At 41.9% G+C, this 25,711-nt stretch overlaps 1 protein-coding gene across 3 annotated transcripts in view; it reads left to right on the top strand.

Moving 5' to 3' along the window:
* Window positions 1–23,966, top strand: part of LOC140727012 (regucalcin-like) — a 29,816-nt gene extending 5,850 nt beyond the window's left edge. For 2 of the 3 annotated variants that reach the window (XM_073044157.1, XM_073044156.1), the window contains exons 2-7: window positions 4,082–4,247; window positions 5,950–6,132; window positions 6,853–7,068; window positions 9,518–9,649; window positions 14,355–14,509; window positions 22,595–23,966. In XM_073044157.1, the coding sequence (XP_072900258.1) occupies window positions 4,085–4,247; window positions 5,950–6,132; window positions 6,853–7,068; window positions 9,518–9,649; window positions 14,355–14,509; window positions 22,595–22,645 (900 nt within the window). In that variant the 5' untranslated portion in view covers window positions 4,082–4,084 and the 3' untranslated portion in view covers window positions 22,646–23,966. Of the gene's footprint in view, window positions 1–393; window positions 4,248–5,949; window positions 6,133–6,852; window positions 7,069–9,517; window positions 9,650–14,354; window positions 14,510–22,594 lie in introns of those variants that run through there. The other variant, XM_073044155.1, reaches the window with a different exon arrangement.
* Window positions 23,967–25,711: the final 1,745 nt, after the last annotated feature.

Below are 25,711 nucleotides of genomic sequence, written 5' to 3' on the forward strand. Positions count from 1 at the left end.
CCCAAATCCCAATGAGGAGCATTAATACAGTGCAAAATTAAGCATACAATAACAATATGCTACAAAGGAAGAGAATTTAACAAAAAAGCACCTAAATTAAAGACAAGTAAGCTTAGTGTCTTCCCCAAGCCCCACAACACAAGAAAAAAAACAACAACTCCAGACCGACCACAACACAATTTAAAGAGTATAGGTCAGGACAGTCAAACTCCCAGACTGTGAATACACTTAGCAACAGAGGATAATAATGCCTACTACCAGAAAAAAAAGGGAGCTGAAAGCAAGGGACCGAAAAGAAGAAAAAAAAGAAAAAAAACCCTAGTCAAGAGGAAGGTAATGAAAGTACTCGATAAAAGGTCCCCAGACCTTATGGAACTTTAGATCCGAATTAAGAACTGAATAATGAATTTTTTCGAGGTCCAAGCAGGCCATAATGTCATTAAGCCATTGCGCATGAGTGGGTGGGGCAACATCTCTCCATCTAAGGAGGATCAAGCGTCTCGCCAGGAGAGAGGCAAAGGATAGTATTCGGCATTTGGTCGGACCCAGACATAAATCTGTCTCGCCCCAAAAACTGAACAGAGCAATTAAGGGGTTTGGTTCTAGGTGCTGATTCAGAATACCCGATAATGTAGTGAAGACATCTTTCCAGAATTTCTCCAAGCTAGGACAGAGCCAGTACATATGAATGAGAGAGGCCACACCCCTCTTGCATTTATCACAGAGCGGACTAATGCCAGGGTAGAATCGAGATAGCTTAGATTTAGACATATGGGCTCTATGAACAATCTTAAACTGTAAAAGGCAATGGCGAGCACAAAGAGAGGTTGAGTTAACCAATTTGAGAACTGAGTCCCAGCTCTCCTTGGATAAGGAGATATTTAAATCCTGCTCCCAGGCCATTTTAATTTTATCCACAGGGGCCCGTCGTAAGGCTGCTAGTTTATCTCGGATAATTGATATTAAACCTTTACCTAGTGGATTAATGGAAAGAAATAGGTCCATAGCATTTTTCGCAGGCATTTCAGGAAAGTTAGGAATTAAAGGAGCAATAAAGTGTCGGATTTGGAGATATCTGAAAAAGTGAGCGTTAGGCAGGTTGAACTTAACAGAGAACTGTTGAAAAGAAGCCGAGCGATTATCAATGAAGAGATCTTCAAAATGTCTAATGCCCTTCCTATACCAAACATGGAATGCTAAATCGTACGTAGTAGGTAAAAAAAGGTGATTATGTGCGACAGGGCTAGAAACGGAAAACCCCTGGAAACCATAGCATTTCCTGAACTGAGCCCATATACGCAAAGTGTGTCTAACAAAAGGATTAACTATTGATCTGGGCAGACTACTAGGGAGTGCAGAGCCAAGAAGTGCAGATATAGATCATTCTTTAGTGGAGCTAAAAAATCAATTACTAATGCATAAAAGGCAGCAGGCATATAAAAAGTCAAGCAGTACAATAGCAGTCTGGGAGCAGAGATGTAAACATAGATTCGTAAAATCAAAACATATACATGTCCTGAGCAATAAAGAGAAACAATAAATACAGTGAGTGATGTTGGACCTGGAAAACCCACCCCACTCACACAACCCAAAACTAGATGGCTACTAAAACAAGTAGCTAGCTGTACCAAAAAAATTAACCCAAATACAACTTCCAGATCTGTGTCATTAACAACAGTTCCATATAAATACTATAGCAAATAGTAACTAGTTTATGCACTAGAAAACATAACTACAGATTAGAACACCTTCTGCAGAAATATAAAACTTAATACAGAGAAAATCGGAAGAAAACCAAAACTAACCTACTCGCGAAAAATTATAGAAGAATAAAGTAAGAGAAAGGAAAAAAAAGGTAAAAAAAAGGAGAGGAAGGGGAAAATTATAAATTCAAGATGAGTATTTATCAACCATTTACAGAGAGGAGAGAAAAAAATTCAGAGATTAGAAAAAAGGGGTGAAGAAAAGAAAAAAAGATAAAATAAATAAATATTTAAAAAAAGGAAAAATAAATCAGCAATTGAACTGTGAACCAACGAACAGGGAGGCCTTCACTAAAGACTTCGAACCTCCAAAACAAGTTAGAGTCAGTTGTAGAACTCTGTAGATAAAGTTATACAAGAATAAAAATAGATTACACACACACCAAATCCCGGGAGAGATTGTCAACAGCCCTTAGAGTTTCAATGAATAATGTCTGAGTGATTCAAGTGAAGTCTGAGTCCAGAAAAAGTAATTTTACTACGACGAGTACTTATCCACCATTTTAGGAGGTCCGATCAGATTCCGAAGATGACTGGATAGCTGGAAGACTTGCCACAAATGCTTCAGCTTCCTTCACTGATTTGAACCACTTGTATTTTCCAGTATTAAGCTTGATTCGTAGATCGGCAGGAGTACGAAGAGAGGGTTTAAAACCACGATCAAAAAGCACTTTCATTGCGCCTTTAAACTCAGCGCGCATCTTTAAGGTCTGGGGTGCAAAATCTTCCACAAAGCGAATGGTTGTATCCTGGAAAGGAAAATACCCCCTGCGACGTGCCTCTACAATCAGACTGTGTTTTACCTGGTATTGATGGAAACACAAGATTACTGGTCGCGGACGGGAGCTCAGAATTCCGGGGGGAACGTAAACTCTGTGTGCCCGTTCGAGCTCGGGCGGGTTCGGAAGCAAATCTTTCCCGAATATCTCACAGAGAAACTTGGCGAAAAACTTCACGGTTGATCCCTGTTTGGTCGCCTCTGGCAATCCAAGAATTCTAAGATTGCAGCGTCTGCTGCGATTTTCGAGATCCACCATTTTGGAAAGAAGTTTGTTAGATTTTTCCTCTAAGCTGGAACAGAGAGTCTCCAAGTATCGAACACGACTTTCTAAATCTTCAGAAGTCGAATCGATGCGAGATAGGTGTTCGGCATGCTTGTCCACTTTATCGTTGATCCGATCCAGTTTGTCTTCCAACTGTTTGAAAGCGGTTTTAAATTCCTTTAAAATTTTGTCTCGGAGCTTTCCGAGCGCAACCAGGGTCTCGTCTCAGGGCGCCATAGCTTCCTTTCTCCTGGATTTAGAACTCTTGCTAGACATTGTAAGTTAGATATGTTCACAGGCAAGTAAGAGATACCAAAAAAATTCCTAACTAAGGTTTAAAAAATGGAGACTTTTAGTGCAAAGACAGAGACAGTAACGGAACAAAAGTTCGGAGCAGCTAAACAATCGCCATCTTACCGGAAGTTCCTCAGGAGACGTCCATTATTAAGGACCCCTATCACCCAGGACATACCCTCTTCTCATTGTTACCACCAAGAAAGAGATACAGAAGCTTGAAGGCACACACTCAGCAATTCAGGAACAGCTTCTTCCCCTCTGCCATCCGATTTCTAAATGGACATTGAACCCCATGAATACTACCTCACTTTAAAAAAAAATTATATTAATTGTTTTTGCACTATTTTTAATCTATTCAATATATAGTTACTGTAAATGATTTATTTATTATTGAATTTTTCCTTCAATATTTTATTGTTCTGCTGCTGCCAGTGATATTAACCTGGACTCTGATTCTGATAGGATAAGGCTTTGGCCATGGTGCTGTGCTTTATCCTTGGTGTTTAGTCTATGTTAGTGCATTAACAACTAAAACTTGCCTTTGTAATGTTTTGTAGGGAGTCTGTTGGGGTCCTGGATAATGTAGGAGAGTTGAGGCGGGAAGGACTAAGGGAAGCAGGGACCAGACAGTTAGGTATAGATGGTGTGTTGTCTGATGGAAGGGTTGGAAGAGGCTTGGACATAGAACAGTACAGCAGAACTTCAGCCATGAACTTTTCAAGCAAGTTTACCCAATCGACCTCTGCTAGCTCCTACATAATTCCCCCAAAATTAGCCCTGCTCCAGTTTGGTACCCAAATCTGTGGTTCTATCCTATCCTGCTGCATCACTGTCTTAAAGCTGAAAGAATTATGACAGTCTTAAAACTAGAGCCAAAGTGACCACTTCATTTACCTGCTCTGCCTTTACTGAATGGTACGAAGATCAAGCCAACACATGTTCCCGGAGAAAATAGTAATGACTGATTTTATTTTTCAGATCATGGCGTCTGTCAAAATTGAATGTGTCGTGAACGGGCGGTATTCAGTTGCAGAAAGCCCAGTTTGGGAAGAGAAGGACGGCACTCTTCTCTATACGGATATCACTGAACAGAATGTGTACAGGTGGAATCCTGTTGATAACCAAATTAAAAAAATCCATGTTGGTAAGAAAATTGTGTCTCAATTTACTTCTGAATTGAATAAGGGCAGAACAAACTGTTTGCCAGCCATCACACCCCTCATGCTCCCTAAACCATAATGGGTCTTTTATCTTGTCTCACCGTTCTGTGTTGAGATACTGTAAGCCATGGAAAAAAGTTGAATTTCCCCATGGGGATGAATAAAGTATCTATCTATCTATCTATCTATCTATCTATCTCGTAATGTTATTCCTCCTTGCTTCTCGCCTCAGCAACCTTTTTGATGATCTGTATTGCTCTCATTTTTACTGGACTCGAGACAGATTGTGTGAGGGGAGTTTGGTGAGAACGCTATTGGGTTGAGCAAGGCGCTGGAGGATCTTGGCACCTGGAGAAAACACATGCGTTGGGAAATTATTGTTACATGTGAGTTGGCTGGAGGAGTGGAGATACGTCTCTGGTGTAGGGCACTCCTTTTCCCCTGCTAGCTGCAGGTCACCCTTGGGCAGGTTTAAGCACCTGATTAGCCCCTCCCCCCCCAACCCCAGTCAGGGTCACATGAAGCCAGGGTGTATAGTGGATGGTTGTTTGAGCAGCTGGTGTATATCACAAGCCCTGGTTATGCCACCACTGATGCCAGGCAGACATCCTGAAAAGTATTGATAACGGCTGGGGTCAGCCATCTTGTAAAGACACTGCCCAGAAGGAGTAATAGCAAACCACTTCTGTAGAAAATTTTTCCACAAACAATCATGGTCATGACACTGTGATCGCCCACATCATACGACATGGCACATAATGATGATGGCGACTGGGAGTAGAAGATGTGAGGTGCTATTACAGCCAAAGTAAAGGTCAAACCCGTGATCAGTGAGGCCTGGGGTTGATACCCACAGGTCCGCGAAGTCCGGAGGGTAAAACTGAAGGTGGAAGGTCAGAGCTTGGCAAGCTGGGAGGTAGAATGCCGGAAGGTCAAAGACCAGAGTTGCGAGTCTGGAGGTAGAGGTCCAAAGTTCGCAGACCCTGGGTTGGTTTGTCCGGAGGTTGGAGGCCTGATATCTGTGAGTCTGAGAATCTGGAGCCAGGGACTAGATGACCGAAGGTGACCTGTCACGGGGTTGGAGGTCTATATGTGTGTATGTGTGGGTGGGAAGAGGGCTTGTTACCCTGTTGTTCTCTTGTTTCATTGTTGTTGCTGCTTGTGTTGTCGTGCTGAACGTTGTGGGCATGTTATGTTGGCGCTGGAATGCGTGGTGACCCTGCAGCACATCTTTGGGCATGCTGGCTGTTACTGCAAATGATGCATTTCACTGCACTCGTTTCAGTGTACATATGATAAATAAATCTGAATCTAAATAATTATGATATTATGGCAAAACTAAACTGTCCATTTTAACCAAATAACCCATTTTCCTCAGTTAAATGACTTTGGTGAGAAGGTGTATAAGTTCCCACATATGTGTTGCTAAACATACAATTCCATCCCACCATCTCTTCTGGAAGGGGTTTGCAACATTAAGCACACCATACACCATAGTGTAGGAAGTTGTATCTTGTATCTTGCCCAATTTCCCTCGGGGCCAATAAACTATGTCTGTCTGTCTGTGTGAGTTGGACAGATGAAGACTATGTTTATCTTCTTTGTAGATAAAAGTTGTAACTGGAATGTGCTGCAGAAAAATGTTCTAAAACATAATCTATTTTTTTTGTTATTGTGTGTTTTCAGATGCAACTGCTGGTTCTGTTGTTCCTCGAAATTCTGGGGGTTATGTCCTGGCTCTTGGAAAAAGGTTGGCTTTTTTGGATTGGGAGAAACAGGTGGTTACTGACATAACTGAGATCGACCGTGAGAAATCAAACATTAGATTCAACGATGGCAAGGCTGACCCAGCGGGGCGCTTTCTGGCAGGTTTGAGTTTCAAACATATCTTGCTAGTACCACCTTATTCCACTGTGTCTCAATTCATCAGCTACTGAATCCCACCTCCCCCCAACTCCCCACCCATGCCTTTGTTACCTCTATACTTGATTATTCCAATTCTCTCTTCAGTGGCCTCTCACTCTCTGCCTTCTTCAAGTTGAACTCATCCAGAAGTCTGCTCTTCATGTCCTATCTTCCTGACCTATCACCAATCTGCATTGACTTTTGCAATCTGACAGCTTTAAAATAGTCACAGAGAGCTGAACAGCACAGACATAGACTCTTGGGCCCAGTTTGTCCCCACCAACCAAGTAATCTAGTCTGATTTGCCTGCATTTGGCCCATATCCTTCTCAACCTTTCTTCTCCGTGTACCTGTATAGATGTCTTTTAAACATTATAATTCTACTTGCCTCTACTCTTGAGAGAATTTAAAAAGGAAAAGAGAAAAAGAAATGGGGATTGAGTGAGATAGAGAGTTACAAGAGCATTGAAAGAAATGAGAGAAGGAAAAAGAGTGAGAGAAGAGAGTGTGGGAGTGTATACTTTAGTAAATGCAGTGAGTATCCATGAATGCATGTTGCTAAGAAGGTATTTTGAGAGGCAGCGACATTTATTCTAACCTTCAGTCATGGCAATCTGAGATTTTAAGTACTGGATTTTTTTAGGAAAGGTACAATTTTAATACAGTATTGCCATTTTATTTCAGGGACAATGGGAATGGAGACTCGTCCAGATGTATTTGAAAGGCACCAGGGATCTCTTTATGCCTTGCAGACAGATCATTCGGTAGTCAAACACTTGGACCAGGTGGATCTTTCCAATGGCCTAGCGTGGTCATTGGATCACAAGATCTTCTATTATATAGACAGCTTGCATTTTTCTGTGGATGCATTTGACTATGATCTGCAGTCAGGAAAGATCTGTATGTATTGCACCTTTATTCATTTGCATGCTTAATTTTTCTAACTTATTTATAAGATTCAGGATTGCTTAATGTCATTTCCAGTGCACAACTGTAAAGGAGAACAAAATAATTGCTACTCAGGATCTGATACAGAACAAAAATAAACACAATGAGATGAAGAATGCAATAATTTAAAAAAACACTATAAAAAATAAATATTGATTGATTGAGATACAGTGTGGGAGTCGCACCACCCAGCAACCCCTGATTTAACCCTAGACTAATCACGGGACAATTTACAATGACCAATTAACTTACCAATCAGTACGGCTTTGGACTGTGGGGGGAACCGGAGCACCCGGTGGAAAACCATGCAGTCACGGGGAGAACGTACAAACTCCTTACAGGTAGCAACAGGAATTAAACCCGGGTTGCCAGTACTGTAAAGCCTTGTGCTAACTACAGTGGTACAGTGCCACCTGTACATAGCCTGTACGCTATCATACATAGCTTTTCTATGTACAAACTGTATTTAAATAAGCTATCTAAATACATAAGATAGCTTATAGATAGAGATTGATTGTGTGCTCATAAAGTGATGCTAGGCACAGGAGTGTCTGTCCATAAGGTGACTTTGACAGGAAATGATAAACGGGTGGTGCAGTGTATATCCAGTAATTTTTCTGTGAGCTGCCCACAAAAAGTCACCAACTACCATCAGCGCTATTATAAAAAAAATTCTTAATACTTTATTTTTCTTCTTATTATTGATATATTGCTTAGCTTTGTTAATCAGTTATTTGCTAATTTAATTCTTCATTGTATATAATGATATATTGACTTGATTACCTTAATGTATTTTTTTGGTTGATCTTCAATAATAATTAATAAAAAAGATTTTAAAAATGAAATGAAAAAAAATCTCAATCACTGTTTGTTTAATGACTAGTTTTTTGTAAAAGTCTATTGTATTTCCTTTTTCCTGTAAATGCCTGCAAAGGAAGGATATAGTAATATATAATAAATTTACTTTGAACTTTGAATAATGTGGATGATACATCAGATGTTAGCTGGCATTAGTTGCCCAGAGTTCAAGTTGGAGCTGGCTACCCCTCTGGCCTGTTGTTGCCCCTCATTAGTACCTTTTTGGTATTAAGTAGTGTGGCAACCACACTCACTTATCCTACATTTTAGTAGTCTGTCTAGCAGCTGGACAGCCGATTGTGGATCAGGAGATGAGCAGAGCAAGCAGTCTCTTGTAGCAATCATACAAAGGGTGATTGATAAGATCATGGCCTAAGGTAAAAGGAGTCAATTTTAGAAACCCCAGCATATTTATTTTTCAACATAGTCCCCTCCTATGTTTACACACTTAGTCCAGCGGTCGTGGAGCATACGGATCTTGAACCTCCAGAAAGTGTCCACAGATGAGTGATCGACAAGTTTGTGGCCTAAGATGGAAGGAGATGAGTTATACAGCTCTCTTTAAATGCATATGCAGGTCAACTCTTTGAGTGATTATGCAGAAAGTTTGAAGTTAATAATTCATCTCCTTCTACCTTAGGCGATGAACCTATCTATCACTCCTAATGAGTTATTAACTTTAAACTTTCTGCATAATCACTGAAAGAGTTGAACTTAATGTGCATTTAACGAGAGCTGTGTAACTCATCTTCTATCTTAGGCCACAAACTTATCAATCACCCATGCTGTGGACACTTTCTGGAGGTCCAAGATCTGTATGCTCCACGACCGCTGGACTAAGTGTGTAAATGTAAGAGGAGAACGTGTTGAAAAATAAATGTGCTAGGTTTTCTAAAATTGACTCCTTCTACCTTAGACCACAAAGTTATCAATCACCCCTTGTAGGAGTGGAATAAGTATCATGAGAGGGTGAACAAAACAGCCATAATTGAATGATAGAGCAGACTTAATGGGCCAAATGGCCCAATTCTAGTCCTATGACTAAATACTTCATACTGAGTGAATGTGATTACTCCGTCTCAGTTCACCTATGCATTTATTCATTCTTTAAATACTTCACGAGTTTCTGCTTGTTGTTCTATGCACACAAAATGTTGGAAGAACCCAACAAGTCAGAGGGCACCTATGGCGGTGGATGAATAGCCAATGTGTCGGACTGGTCCTAATGAAGGGTCTCAGCCCAAACATTGATTGTTTCTTCCTCTCCATAGATGCTGCCTCGCCTGCTGAGTTCCACCAGCATTTTGTGTGTGTCCCTAAAAACAATTGTTTTCTCTCTTCCCCAGTTCTCTTGAAGGAAGCTAAACCTGAGATGTTAACTATTTCTCTTCCCACAGATGCAGCCTGACCTGCTGAGTGTTTCCAGCATTTTCTGTTTTACTTCGGATTTCCAGAATCAGTTTATTGATTTTTCAATTCCTGTGAGATAAAATACATTCAAGAAGTAGTAATCATTTGTAAACTATCTGTATGTTTTGAATAGCAAATCGAAGGGTCGTTTACAAGCTTGAACAAGGTGTGATCATACCTGACGGGCAATGCATTGACAATGAAGGGAAGCTCTGGGTTGCTTGTTATAACGGCGGGAGCATCCTTCGTATCGACCCAGAGACAGGTGAGAACACTACTTCAGGAGATTTCTATTTAGTTCATCCCAAGCAAGAGCCTAGGTTGGGAGAAAGAATCAGGAGTAACGAAGGAGAAACCAGAAATTAGGATTTAGGAGAGTTCTGACTCGTACACTAACTGAGAGGAATGAGGGGGTATCTCATCCCTGTCAAATACTCCACAATTTGAAACCTATCAAATATTGAAAGGCCTAGTTCCCAAAGTGGGCGATATTCCCCCCCCCCCACCCCCGGGGGATGAGTGAGTTTGTAAAGGGGCGCACAGTAGCAAGGGGGGGTGCGTAGCTGAAGGATTACACTTCAATTTAAGAAATGATGAGCATTTGATCCTTAGCGCCTCATAATTGATTACATTTATCATTTGATCACCTCATCTCTTGCTAATCTACTTAGACTTTGCTCGAAGCAAAGTTATAGTCGTAATAAAGCAATTGGGCACTTATGTACTTGGCATATTATGTGAAATCGGGACTGAAGAAATTTGTTATTTCTGGACCCATCTCAAGCATTATTGCCTTTCACTACTGTGGTCCAGTGTTAGCTAGTACGATTCTCATACTCTAAACACACTATGACACAACTCCTGTGAATTAGGTAACATTTAGAATCTGCCCTTTTGAATGGTCTTGACCACATTTCTCCAGTCCATGGCCCCATCGAGATAGATATTGCTGCCTCACTTTATGTACTTTCAGGCGGAGGGTCAGGTTTTGTCTGAGCTATGATGATGTCATAACTTCCGCCATTATTGATCACAGCACTTGGACTTAAACAATACGTGATTGACCATGGTTGTTAATCCATAATGAAAATGGCAGAAGCAGACCAAAGCAGAAAGAAGTATAGGCAGTATAGCGTGGAGTATCTGAAATATGGGTTTATACCAGAACCAAGCAACCAACAGTAGCCAAAGGTCAAAACGTTTTTTTTCCAAATGAAGCAATGAAACCATCCAAGCTTCTTGAAGAGAATACACGCTGATAAAGCAAACAAGAACTTGATTTATTTTCAGTCACTTCATGAAAACTTTCAGAAATGGAAAACACTTCAAACCATGTTTGCCAGCAGTTCACAACTGTTTCAAGTGATTCATGAAATAAGCGAGGAGAGGCTTCCCGAAGCAGAAATGAAGTGATTCTTGAAGAAACAAAGAAACCATTGTTCAAACCAATCCCAGCCAAGAAGTACCTTTTCTGAAGAGACTATGAAGAGTGAGTTTTCTCAAAGTAACTGACCTTTCGCCGAAGTGGTCACCACACAACACCCAAACCATGTAAGGATTAACAGAAGTGTGTGCCACATATGGATTATACCAAGTGTCAGTCACACCCAAAATGCACTGAATGCCGCTGATTAACCCCAATCCTTTGGGTTCGTTCGAAGCCTGCAATCTTCACTCTCTCTCGCTTTCTCTCTCTCTCTCTCTCCTACAATTGCGCAACCATCGACTGCAACTCCCCGACAAAGCAACTGCCAACAATCCGCACTCCCCCCCCCCTTTTATACCAGTGGGATATGCCATCATGTGACGCTCACAGGTTACAAAGTCATGGGACACTCATGGGAATCACGAGACACTCACGGGAATCGACACTGTGGAGAGGTAACAACAAAACAGTGATGGTTTGTGTGCTTCATAAAGCATTTCATTGCTCATTGCTGAATCTGGAAAGCCCCAGACAGACAGACAGACAGACATACTTTATTGATCCCGAGGGAAATTGGGTTTCATTACAGCCGCACCAACCAAGAATAGTGAAGAAATATAGCAATATAAAAACCATAAATAATTAAATAATAATAAGTTAATCATGCCAAGTGGAAATAAGTCCAGAACCAGCCTATTGGCTCAGGGTGTCTGACACTCCGAGGGAGGAGTTGTAAAGTTTGATGGCCACAGGTAGGAATGACGCTTGGTATAATCCATATGTGGCACACACTTTGGTTAATCCTTACATGGTTTGGGTGTTGTGTGGTGACCACTTCGGCGAAAGATCAGTTACCTTGAGAAAACTTACTCTTCGTAGTCATAATTGGAGAAGAACTGATTCTGCCAGCGGTAAGGGAGGTTCTGAGTATGATTTTGCTTATGTCACCAGACCAAATAATAAGAGGGATTCCATTCAGCGACAACACTGTTGAAAGATGAATAGAAGAGATGTCTGAGAATGTGGAAGGTACAATGTGCAACATACTTGGGACAACAACATTTGCTCTGTTGATGATTTAACTTTGCCAAGCAATTAATTATTGCTTCTTGGTTACATTCGCTTCATAAAAGATGAAAATATGATTCAAGAGTTATTACTAGCAAGGACACTAGAAACAGATATAAAGGGAGAGTCAGTATTTAGGTTGCTGAGCAATTTATCAAAGGGAAGACATTGCTCTCACCAGCATTCTTGCTTCTGCAACAGGTGGGGCACCATCAATCACAGGATGCCACCGTCTTGAAAAAGTCTGTACCATTCACTGTGTAATTCACAGACAGCATCTTGTCACAAATAAACCTAAGTGATCAGCTGCACAAATCATTGAATCCTGTTATCACAGTGGTAAATAAAATCAAGTCCCATGCTCTCAGTTCTCAACCACTGTATTTCTAGAGCTTTGAATTGAGAATTTCTATTGCTGTTGCCCACAGAAATCAGATGGCTTTCAAAAGGAAACTAACTGAGATGCTTTGGAAACTGGGATAAAATTCTTTGAAGACTTGAATGCTTCATTCAGTAATCGATTCATGAATATTAGGATGGCATTGCTTATTTGTCAGAATTATTCACAAAGTTTAATCAAATCTTCAATTGTAAGGAAATTATGTAAATCTTATTAAAGTCAAGTCAGTTGGCTCCACAACTGTCCAAGTTAACCGTATTTAAGTGCAATACTGGGCATCATGACCTTTTCCAACTTCTGATCCTCTCTGAGTTGGAAGAGAAAGAAAGAATCCCAGATGATGATCTTCTCGTATACCTGGTTAAGCTGCATAAAGTCATGTCAGATAGGGTTCAAGATCTTGACCCAAATTCCAGACTGGGAAATTATCCATTCCTGAAAACTTGTAATGAGGAATTAACAGGAAGGATGGAGGAAGAACTGAACTTGCTACAAAATTATTGAGGATCAAAAAATCATATCAAGTCATTTGATTGCAGAACTAAATCTCTGAACGCTATCCTGCACTGTGGAAAAAAGTTCAAGATGTTCTTTATTGCCTTTCCAACATCATATTTAGTGGAGTGTGGTTTCAGTGCAATTGCTTAACTTCTTTCAAAGCAATGAAATAGACTGCAAATTACTGAAAGTGGGTATTTGAGACTCCTGAGTGATATTCAGCCTGATGTTAAGAAGCTGTTATCATGTCACCAAGCCTCATTGAAAGGCAAAAAGGCAATGAAGGAGTGAATAGTTGGACTACTAATGTATGCTTTAATATTGTTGATGAAAATCAATTTTACTGTAATTAATAAAGAGATAATTTTATTTGTAACATTAACTAGATTTGAATATTTTTACAATTGTCACTGCTTTGAATTTGCAATTCCTATTTTCTTTCACCATGCATTGTACACCTTTATAGTTTTTATGTAATGGCTGGTCAGGGAGAGGCGGACACTATGAGTGTGGTTTTGGAGCCAAGAGGCAGTAACCCAAAAATATTTGGGAACCACTGGCCAAGATAGAATGGACTTGGGGAGGATGTTTTTCTATAGTGAGGGAGTCTAGAACCAGAGGGCACAGCCTTAGATTAGAAGGAGATCCTTTTAGAAAAGAGATGAGGATGAATTTATTAGCCATAGGGTGTGAACCTGTGGAATCTGTGACAAAGTCATTGTGTCTATTTAAAGCGGAAGTTGATAGGTTCTTAATTAGTAAGGATGTCAAAGGTTATAGGGCAAAGGTAGGAGAATGGAGTTGAGAGGGATAATAAATCAGCCATGTATCTCAACAGATTCAGTGGCTGAATGGCCAAATTCTGCTCCTATATCTTGTGGTCTTATGACCTTGGCAGGCGAAGGGGAATTCCATGGAGTTGAACCACACCAGTATTATTTGTTTATTTATTTGCACCATCTGTATTCTTTATGCACATTGGTTGTTTGTCAGTCTTTTATTATGCATAGTTTTCCCTAAATTTTATTGTATTTCTTTATTTTCCTGTAAATGCCTGCAAGAAAATGAACCTCGAAGTAGACTATGATGACGTATACACACTTTGATAATAACTTTGACTTTGTCCTGGTCTATGAACTTACCTTTCATTCAAGTGATGGTGGAAGACCTTGCTCCTTCAGTTCTTACTGTCACTACTCAGCCCTTTCAATGCCCACACCCTGGCTAATTCTGCACTCTACCTCTGCAGAATAAAGCTTATCCTCACCATCGTTCATCCTTCTCCCCTTCAATGATGTTTGCTTTTCTAACTTCCACTGCAATACATTATTTCTTTCCCGGTCATTCATTTCCCTCTTTCAATACCATAGAATGCTGTTCCCATTGGATTCTGTTGGGAATGTAATATTAATAAGCCATGATCAGTTATAAATCAGCTGTGATCGACATGGAGCAGACTCGATGAGCCAAATGGCCTCATTCTGCTCCTATAGCTCATTGTTGTATGGTCCTAATCAAAGTTGGGTCCCGTCCAATGCACATAGTTGTACAAGTAACCAAGGACGTTCTTTATTGCAGGAAAAAAGATGCAGACAGTGAAGCTGCCTGTCAGTAAGACAACATCTTGCTGTTTTGGAGGAAAAGATTATGCCGACCTTTACGTAACATCAGCTACCAGAAGTTTGGACCAAGAGTCATTTCAGAGAGAGTCACTGGCTGGTGGGATTTTTAAGGTACATTGAATCATCTTTCCGAATGCTGAATACTATTAGCAATGGAGTTGCGTTTTAATGGGGCATCCACCCACTTGTCTTTGCCCCATCCCGTAAACTTTTTAATCCAGATTTAAAGAGCAATACAGCACAGAAGCAGGGTTCATGAGCATTTGCTGTAAGGAGAGATTGTTTTCTCTGGGGCATCAGAGACTGAAGCACAACCTGATAAAAGTACGCAAATTATGAGAGGCACAAGCCGGGCAGAGCGAGTCTTCCTCCTGGGTGGAAATATCAAATTTTAAGGAGTGAGAGTGAAAGTTGTTTCATCCTGGGATAATTGCAGATGGTCTGCCATATATTCCCATGGTGCCCGTGGTTCAGGTGCAGAGGTGGGCAGAGTACGGTGGCTGGCTGGCAGATGGCACAGTCAGCAACTCAGGAGCACAAGAGAGTAGGAACGGGGGTAGGCCACCAGACCCCTCAGGACTGATGCACCACTCAGTTCAAGATTGTTTAATGCCCTTTTCTGTACACAAGTGTAAAGGATAATGGAATAACTGTTATGAAATAAGTATCATCATGGCTGATCAACTCCTTCTTTTGTACCAGTTTTCCATAGTCTTTGATACCAGTCATAAAATGTCCACTTCATGATTTAGCCTCTGCATCCCTCTGGGATAGAAAACTCCCAAAATTTTCATACAGAAGTGCTTTCCAATGGAGAGTACAGGTCAGCAACAAAGAACCTCAAACAAGGGAAAATCTGCAGATGCTGGAAATGCTTCTGAAGGGTCTCAGCACGAAACATCAATTGTACATTTTTCCCATAGATGCTGCCCGATCAAAAAACCTGTCTGGTTTGTCCTTCACTGAATCAGGTTGCCCTGACCAGGTTTATCTGACATTGCTCTGCTGATATTGTGTAGATGGGCAATTAAACCAACCTTCCTAGTGGCATAAATCAGTTAGTCATAGAGCCATCTACAGCACATCGACCCATCCCACAGACCCATTGACATGCAGCTGGACCATAGCCCTCCATACGCTTCCCAGCCATGTACTTATCCAAATTACTCTTAAATGTTGAAATTAAACCTGTATCCACCACTTGCACTAGCAGCTCATTCCACACTCTCACTACCCTTTGAGTGAATAAGTTCCTCCTTAAGTTCCCCTTAAACATTTCACCTTTCACTCTCAACCCATCAGCTCTAGTCTAGTCTGTTATAACCTAGGCCCCCTCCTTTTTGAGAATCACAAGAGCCCTAGTCAAGGGGGGTTCAACTGACCCAAGAGGGGGAGAGACGTGCTGAATAGACACAGGAAATGGGAGAGAGAGAGGGAGACGTGCGGAAGACCACGTTCTCCCGAGAAGCAGAATAAAGACGACATTGACTATTGTCTCATGGAGACCACGTGAAAAGCCCTTGGGCAAAGTGGGCTGGTTGAGAGAGAGATCGCATCACCTGCAACCTGATTGACACCTGCGATCCCGTGAAGAAGTATAAAGGAGGGTCTGAGGGGGGGAAACCCTCAGATGCACCCAGGAGACACAAAGGAAGCACGATACCGATTCCCGTGGGAGCGGGAAGGCATTTTGAAGGAAGCCACGTGCGTCAGATTCCAAATTTTGAATCTGTGGCTAGAACCAATGGAAGACTGCTTTTAACTAACAACGGGGAAGCCTGCTCCCCTGATTTCAAGGATTTGCTCTGTAAAGACAACGGGCAAGTATTTATCCTTTCTCAACCATCTCTCTCTCTCCACAACGTGAAACCCCAGCGGTTCCCAAAAGGGAAAAGCCTGCAAACTTCTGAGTGACTCTTTATATTTCAATTGGACTCAGTATTACCCCTAGACAACTATAGAGCTTATTTCTGATTGATTATTATTACACCGGTGTTTTAGATTGAGTTTTGACGATGTATATGATCTGAATGTTTTGTATTAACCATACGTTTGTGCCCCTTTTTGAATAAAACGTTTGAAAATAGTAGCATCTGACTCAGCTGATCCCGCTATCTTTGCTGGTAAGTTACCTGGTTACGAGGTTACATAACAAGTCTCACCCAACCTCCATGTATATGTAAAATTTTAGAGGGTGTAACTTTAGGAAAAGAGAATATAAGTATAAAGGAGATTTGTGCGGAAAATTTTTACACTGTAGTTACAGTGCCTATAAAAAGTATTTATCCCTCTTGGAAGTTTTCATTTTTTATTGTTTACAACATTTATAACATTGAATCCCAGTGGATATAATCTGGCTGTCTTGACACTGATCAACAGATTAAAAACTCTTTTGTGTCAAAGTGCAAACAGATCTCTATAAAGTGATCTAAATTAATTACAAATAAAAAACACAAAATACTTGATTGAGTAAGTATTCACCCCTTTGAAGTCAGTATTTAGTAGAAGCACCTTTGGCAGCAATTACAGCCTTGAGTCTGTGTGGATAGGTCTGTATCAGCTTTGCACATCTGGACACTGCAATTTTTCTCCATTCTTCTTTACAAAATTGCCCAAGCTCTGTCAGATTGCATGGGGATTGTGAGTGAACAGCCCTTTTCAAGTCCTGTCACAAATTCGCAATTGGATTGAGGTCTCAACTCTGATTTGGCCAGTAGAGTACATTAACTTTGTTGTTTTTAAGCCATTCCTGTATGCTTGGGGTCATTGTCTTGCTGCAAAACAAATCTTCTCCCAAGTTGCAGTTCTCTTGCAGATTGCATCAGGTTTTCTTCCAGAATCTCCCTATATTTTGCTGCATTCATTTTACCCTCTACCTTCACAAGTCTTCCAGGGCCTGCTGCAGTGAAGCAGCCCCACAGCAAGATGCAGCCACCACCATGCTTCACGGTAGGTAGGGATGGTGTGTTTTTGATGATATGTAGCTTACACTGAACATAGCGTTTAGTCTGGTGGCCAGAAAGCTCAATTTTGGTTTCGTCAGACCATAAAACCTTCTTCCAGCTGACTTCAGAGTCTCCCACATGCCTTCTGGCAAACTCTTGCCAAGATTTCAAATGAGTTTTTTCAACAGTGGGTTTCTCTTTGCCACTCTCCCATTAAGCTGCAACTGGTGAAGTACCTGGGCAACAGTTATTGCAAGCCCATCTCGGCCTCTGAAGTTTGTGACTCCTCCAGAGTTGTCATCAGTCTCTTGGTGGCCTCCCTCATTAGTCCTCTTCTTGCACAGTCACTCAGTTTTTGAGGACAGCCTGCTCTAGACAGATTTACAGCTGTGTCATATTCTTTCCATTTCTTGATGATTGACTTAACTGTACTCCAAGGGATATTCGGTGACTTGGAAATTTTCCTGTATCCATCTCCTGATTTGTACTTTTTAATAACCTTTTTGCAGAGTTGCTTGGAGTGTTCTTTTGTCTTCATGCTGTAGTTTTTGCCAGGATACTGACTCACCTGCAGTTGGACCTTTCAGATACAGGTGTATTTTTACTACAATCAATTGAAACACCTTGACTAATTATATGACTTCTAAAACCAATTGGCTGCACTTGTGATGATTTGCTGTGTCATATTAAAGGGGGGGGGGGTGGTCAATACTTATGCAATCGATTATTTTGTGTTTTATATTTGTAATTAATTTAGATCACTTTAGAGGTCTGATTTCACTTTGACATGAAAGAGTCTTTTTCTGTTGATCAGTGTCAAAAAGTGCCAAAGTAAATCCACCGTGATTCATTGTTGTAAAACAGTAAAACATGAAACCTTCTGGGGGTTGGTGGTGAATAATTTTTACAGACACTGTACCTATAACAGGCTGCCAGAGAAGAGGTGGAAGCAGATACAATGACAATGTTTAAGAGGCATTTAGATAGGCAGGGGTGGTGGGGTATAGAACATGTGTGTAGGCAGATGGAATGTTTAAATTGGCACAATGCTTAGCACAGACATTGTGGGTCGAAGGGCATGTTCTGTGTATTACTGTTCTATGTTCTTAAATCTGTATGTTTTTATTACCATGGGACAAAGATTCTGACCATGTACCCTATTTACAGTACTGTGCAAAGCAAAAGACTTTTGTGCATCTATAGTTAGGGTACCCAAAACTTTTGCACAGTACTGTATTTGTCAAGATGGAGTGAGGAGCTAGTTTGCTAATCTGGTGAGAGCAAAGGATGTTGGGAATGGCGATGGTGGAGCACTGGGGGAGGGGTGTGGGACAGGTGGCAAAGGAGTGCCAAGGGCAGGGAGTTGGCACGGGTGCAGGCACACATAGTGCTGAGACACCAGTCAAGGACATTTGATTCTAAACAATTGTTTATTGTTCATTTCAGAATCTCTCTCTGGTGCTTCTCACTCTCTCCCCCCTTACTTCCCCTTTTCCCAACCATGATTCCCCTCTCCCTGCCCCCTTTCCACTCTCAGTCCACAAAAGAGACCCATGTCAGAATCAGGTTTACCATCACTCACATATTTCATGAAATTGTTTATTTTTTGCGGCAACAGTATATAGTGCGATACATAAAATTACTACAGTACTGTGCAAAAGTCTGAAGTACCCTAGTTATAAATTTGTGCCTGGAACTTTTGCACAGTACTGTTTGCCTCTCACAATTTTATATATTGTATATCTATCAGTACACACCTGAGCTTCTTTCATACCAGGGAAAGCAAACTCAGCCTGTTCAACCTCTCCCCATCACTTCCATGCCCCATACCCATTAACGCAAGCAAGTCATTTGCCACCTTCACTACCCTATTGACCTGTGCTGCCACGTTCAAGCCACCAGGGCCTTGAACCCCAATGTCTCTCTGCTTACTAATGTTCTACTATTTACTGTGTATGCTCTTCTCTATTTGACATCCCAAAATGCACTGCTACAACCATTGTAGACGGAATCTCCGATGGAGATGAGAGGGTGTACAGGAGTGAGATATACCAGCTAGTTGAGTGGTGTCACAGCAACAACCTGGTACTCAATGTCAGTAAGACCAAAGAGCTGATTGTGGACTTCAGGAAGGGTAAGATGAGATCACAAACCAATCCTCATAGAGGGATCAGAAGTGGAGAGAGTGAGCAGCTTCAAGTTCCTGGGTGTCAAGATCTCTAAGGATCTAACCTGGTCCCAACATATTGATGCAACTATAAAGAAGGCAAGATAGTGGCTTTATTTCATTATGAGTTTGAAGAGATTTGGTTTGTCACCTAAAACACTCGAAAACTTCTTAGATGTGCCACGGAGAGCATTTTGACTGGCCGCATCACCGTCTAGTGTGTGGGGTGGGGTGGGGGGCTGTTGGACCAAAAGAAGCTGCTGAAAGTTAGTCAGTTCCTTCTTGGGTTCCAGCCACCGTAGTATCAGGACATCTTCAAGGAGTGGTGCTTCAGAAAGCCGACGTCCATTATTAAGGACCCCCATCACCCAGGACATGCCCTCTTCTCACTGTTACTGTCAGGTAGAAGGTACAGAATCCTGAAGGCACACACTCAGCGATTCAGGAACAGCTTCTTCCCCTCTGCCATCCGATTCCTAAATGGACATGAACACTACCACAATTTAAAAAAAAAATTCTGTTTATGCACTATTTTTAATTTAACTATTTAATGTACATATATACTTACTATAATTGATTTACTTCTTCAGTTTTTCTTTCTATGATGTCATGTATTGCATTGAACTGTTGCCGCTAAGGTAACAAGTTTCACGACACGTGCTGGTGATAATAAACCTGATTCTGACTCTGACCTCACACTTGTTGAGATTAAATCCCTTTTTCCAATGCTCTGCCCAACTTTCCGGCTGATTTATTTGCTGCTGTGGAAATAAATGTTCCTCACTTTCCAGAGCGCCTCCAATTTCCCTGTCATTGCCAAACTTCCTAACCATACCTCTTACATTCACATCCAAGTTGTTAGGATATTAGTTGAAGTTGTATGAGACATTGGTGAGGGCTAATTTGGAGTAACGTGTGCAGTTCTGGTCACGTACCTAAAAATATCAAACAATTTAAAAAGTACAGTGAAAGTTTGCAAGGATTTTGCCAGGACTGGAGGACCTGGGTTATAAGGAAAGATTGAATAGGTTAGGACTTTATTCCTTGGAGCATAGGAGAATGAGGGAGGATTTGCTAGAGGTATACAAAATGATAGGGTCGGCTGGTGGTGTAGTGGCATCAGCACTGGACTTCCAGGCAGGTGATCCTGAGTTCAAGCCCGGCTGGGTCCCAACCTGGAAGAAAGGCCTGGCAATCTACTTCCAGATCTTGCCATAGAAACCCTATGGACCCTCTGGTCAATGAAGAGTTGGTCATGGAAAATCATGAGGGGTACAGATAGGGTACCTATCTATAGGTAAGCAGACTTTTTTTTCCCTGAGGTTGGCTGAGACTGGAACTAGAGGTCATGGGCTAAGTGTGAAAGGTGAAATGTTAAGGGGGACATGAGAGGGAACTTCTTTATCCTGAGGGCGGGGGGAACGTGGAACAAGCAGCCAGTGCAAGTGTGAATGCATTTAGTGTGTGTTGCTTTGTATTCCCAGCATCTGCAGACTTTCTCACATTTGTACTTCATTTTATCTATTTTATGCATTGACACTCTCCTGATCCCTCCTCTCCTGAAGCCATTTGCTCTGTGCTAGGTTCTCTCCCATGAATGCTGGCTTCTACTGATATCTTCCCAAGTGGGCTTACTGCATCTGCTTGCCCACTCATGGGCATCAGGTTTCACTGAAGACATCGCAGTTCAACCAGATTCTGCCACAAACAAGCTTTACTGTAATTTACCTTTACGTCAATTCACAGATAACCAAGTACTGATCAGGAGCAAGATTTTCAAATCCACAGGTGTTGAAACCAACAATAGTAGTGTTCCACTGGGCATTATTACTGGGAGTTTATTCATTAGTTTGGTTCATATAGTCCTGGTGCGATCGCCTCTACATTGGAGACACCCATGCAGATTGGCGGACTGCTTCGTCGAGCACCTTTGTTCTGTCTGCCACAAAAAGCAGAAACTCCAGGTGGCTACCCATTTCAATTTGACTCCCCATTCCCATTCTGACATGTCAGTCCATGGCCTCTTCTACAGCCATGATGAAGCCAAACTCCGGCTGGAGGAGCAACACCTCATATTTTGTCCAGGTAGCCTCCTACCTGATGGCATGAAAAACGATTTCTCTAACTTATGGTAATTATTCCTACCCCCCTTTCTATTCCCAATTCTGGTTACCAATTTCCCCCTTCTCTTCTCTTCACCTGCACATCACCTCCCTCTGGTTCTCCCTCCTTCCCTTTCTCCCATGAACCACTGTCCTCCTGTTAGATTCCTTCTCCTTCAGCTCTTTACCTCTTTCACCTATCAGCTCTCAGACTCAACGCGTACAAACAAGCTGGATGAACTCAGCAGGTCGGGCAGCATCCCAGACCTCTCAGACTCATTCTTCAACACCCCTCCCCCACGTACCTGACCTACCCATGTACTCCTCACCTAGTCTCACTTATCACCTTCCAATTTGTACTCCTTACCCTCCCCCCAACCACCTTCCTATTCTGGTTTCTGCCCCTCCCTCTCCAGTCCTGATGAAGGGTCTGAGCCTGCTATGTCAACTGATTTTCCCCCTTTATAGAGGCTGCCTGACCTGCTGAGTTCCTCCAGCATTTTGTGTGCGTGGTTCATATACTTGTTGCCTTTTACCATTTGTGATTTCCCTGTCGAGTCCAATCACAAACGAGAGAAAATCTGCAGATGCTGGAAATCCAAGCCACACACACAAAATGCTGGAGGAACTCAGCAGGCCTGGCAGCATCTACAGAAAAGAGTTCAGTCTGCACGTTCTCTCTGTGCCTGCATGGGTTCCCTCTCACCTCCAAAGGACATGCTGTTATTTGGACAATTGTCTACTGTAAATTGCCTCGTGAGGGTGAGTGTGAGTACTGTACTCTTTTCCTACGATGCTGCCTGGCCAGCTGAGTTCCTCCATCACATTTGTGTGTGTTCCCTGCTGAGTTCTCTCTGACTAAAGTCTGTATAATTTTTCAAAGATTTATGGGGAGAAATTTAACTATTTACTGGCAGATATTTTGAAGATGTAAACAAGAAATTTCAAAGTGAATGAGTACCATTTTATTTCTATTTCCCAGGTTACAGGACTGGGCGTGAAGGGGATTCCGCCACATTCTTTCATGGGATAGAAAATTTCCTAGCAGCTTCACTGCCAATGGAAAAGAGACCCAGCAAACAGCTGCATGAACAAAATGAATGAAAATTATACTATATCTAACTCTAATGACTTACAGTTTTCTATTCAACGTGTGCAGATGTAGAACTATAACAGTAGTGCTAATTCACAGTGTAGAAAAAGTCCAAACAAAGTTACCTCTGTCTAAGAGGGGTAAACGTGGGTTTTCCTTCTCACTCTCTCTTCTGAGCCTCTTCAAAACGCAGAGACTCTTTCTGATGGTGTATTCTATGGGATCTTTGTTCTCCCATTGACAAGCGTGCCAGTGATTCACCAGTGCGTAACTATGGTGAACAATTCAGTGCCTTGAATTATTCCGAGGGTTTATTCGCAGAAGATGTGAAAATCCTCTCTAGGAAGCAAGCTTGTAAAAGTACAGCATATTGGGGATTTTCAAAAGCTTCGCAAACCCTTTTATCACATTGAGAAAGTGGATGCACCCATTTAGCTTTAAAATGTGAGAAAATGGCCAAAAACAAGCCACAGTGTTTTTTTTTAAATTTATTGAGAGATACGGTACATTAACAGCCTCTTCTGGCTCAATGAGCCTGTGCTGTCCATTACACTCATGCGATCAATTAGCCTACTAACCCGTATGTCTTTGGAATTTGGGAGAAAACCAAAGCACCTGGAAGAAACACACACTGTCACGGGCAAAACGTGCCAACTCCTTACAGACAGCGGCAGGAAATGAACCCGTGTCACCAGCACTATGCAAGCCGCTTCACTACTGTCCCATTTCTAAGTTTGTGCTGGAAATTCTCCCATCCATTTTTAACTTCTCCTTAGACAATGAAGGAAGTGATCAACTCACTGAGTTCACTGTTAACTCTCAGCAAAGTTATCAGTCTCATTCTCCCACTTATTTCCCCACAACCCATTCTCTCTCTTGTCCCCCTTGGGGCAATTTACAGCAGACAATCTTCCTACTAACAGCATGTGCTTTGGAGGTGAGCGGGAACCCATGCAGACACAGAGAGAATGTGCTAACTCTGTGCAAAGTGTTCTGCCACTGTGTCAGTGATAATTTTATCAGTAATGCCAAATGCAGAGATTGAATAACCTTCTATATGCAGTCTGAAAATGTGATTGATTATAAATGTAACTCTATTGATTTTCTCCCGGGGGGCTGGGGGTTTAATTGTGGGTTCCTGCATTGGTTTAGTGACTAGATTCCAAGCAGCATCTGACTATTAGCACTTGGCTTCTCCCGCTCTCTTCAGTGTTAATAGTCCCCTGCACTGTGGGTAATAATAAAAAATGTTAACCACTCAGTGTGTCTGGTGTTATTGGACAAATTTAAGCAGAATAGATTTGAGGTTCTTACACCTGCAGAAAGCCCCATTTAGAATCACAGAGCTAAGAAAATAGCCTGAAACATTCTGCAAGGTGAAATGGTGGAAGGTTGAGATTTAAGAGCAATTTAGATAGGTGCATCAAAAGGCAGATGATGGAGGAATATGAAGTAATACTGCACAGAAATAGGCCCTTTGGCCCATCTGGTTCATGCTGCCAAAATGCCCATTCAAGCTTTCCCATCTTCCAGCATTAGGCCCTATAATGCTAACATATAACATTCCAAATCTTAACAATTCACATACCTGACCAACTGTCTTTTAAAAGTTGCTAATACAAGAGGGCTTAATTGAATTGACTTTATTTCTTACATCTTTCACATACATGAGTAAAATTCTTTACGTTATGTGTCCGTCTAAATGTGCAATTTATAGTAATATATAAGTACTCTGTACAACAGGAGAGTCAATATAACATAGAAATACAATGGTATCAGCATGAATTAATCAGTCTGACGGCCTGGTGGAAGAAGCTGTCCCAGAGCTTGTTGGTCCTGGCTTTTATGCTGCAGTACCGTTTCCCGGATGCTAGTAGCTGGAACAGTTTATGGTTGGGGTGACTCAGGTCCCCAATGATCCTTTGGGCCCTTTTTACTCACCTGTCTTTGTAAATGTCCTGAATAGTGGGAAGTTCACATCTACAGATGCGCTGGGCTGTCCGCACCACTCTCTGCAGAGTCCTGCAGTTGAGGGAAGTACAGTTCCCATACCAGGCAGTGATGCAGTCAGTCAGGATGCTCTCAATCGTGCCCCTGTAGAAAGTCCTTAGGATTTGGGGACTCACGCTGAACTTCTTCAACCGTCTGAGGTGAAAGAGGTGCTGTTGTGCTTTTTTCACCACACAGCAGAATGTACAGACCATGTGAGATCCTCGGTGATGTGTATGCTGAGGAATTTAAAGCTGTTCACCCTCTCAACCCCAGATCCATTGATGTCAATAGGGGTTAGCCTGTCTCCATTCCTCCTGCAGTCCATAGCCAGCTCCTTTGTATTTTCAACATTGAGACAGAGTTTGTTTTCTTGACAACACTGTGTCAGGGTGATGACTTCTTTGTAGAAGGCTGCCTTGTTATTATTTGAGATAAAGCCAATCAATGTAGTATCGTCAGCAAATTTGATTAGCAGATTGGAGCTATGAGAGGTGACACAGTCATGGGTATACAGAGAGTAAAGGAGAGGGCTTAGGACACAGCCCTGAGGGGCACCTGTGTTGAGGGAGCCCATTCTTACCACTTGCTGGCAACCTGACAGGAAGTCCATGATACAGTTGCACAAGGCAGGGTGAATGCCGAGGTCTCTGAGCTTCTTGTCAAGCCTGGAGGGAACTGTGGTGTTGAATGCTGAACTGTAGTCCAAGAACAGCATTCTCACATAAGCATCCCTCTTTTTCAGGTGTGTAAGGATGGTGTGTGGAGCTGTGGCTATTGTGCGATCTGTCGATCGGTTGTGTCGGTAGGTGAATTGCAGGGGGCCCAGTGTGGGTGGCAGCAAGCTGCAGATGTAGTCCTTGACCAGCCTCTCAAAGCATTTGCTTGTTATTGAGGTGAATGTGACAGGCCGCCAGTCATTCAGCCATGTTACCTTGGTCTTTTTAAGTACTGGGACAATGGTGGATGTTTTGAAGCAGGAGGGCGCTCTACACTGGGAGAAGGAGAGGTTAAAAA

The sequence above is a fragment of the Hemitrygon akajei genome, chromosome 4 (genome assembly GCF_048418815.1).
Source record: "Hemitrygon akajei chromosome 4, sHemAka1.3, whole genome shotgun sequence".
Lineage (NCBI taxonomy): Eukaryota > Metazoa > Chordata > Chondrichthyes > Myliobatiformes > Dasyatidae > Hemitrygon > Hemitrygon akajei.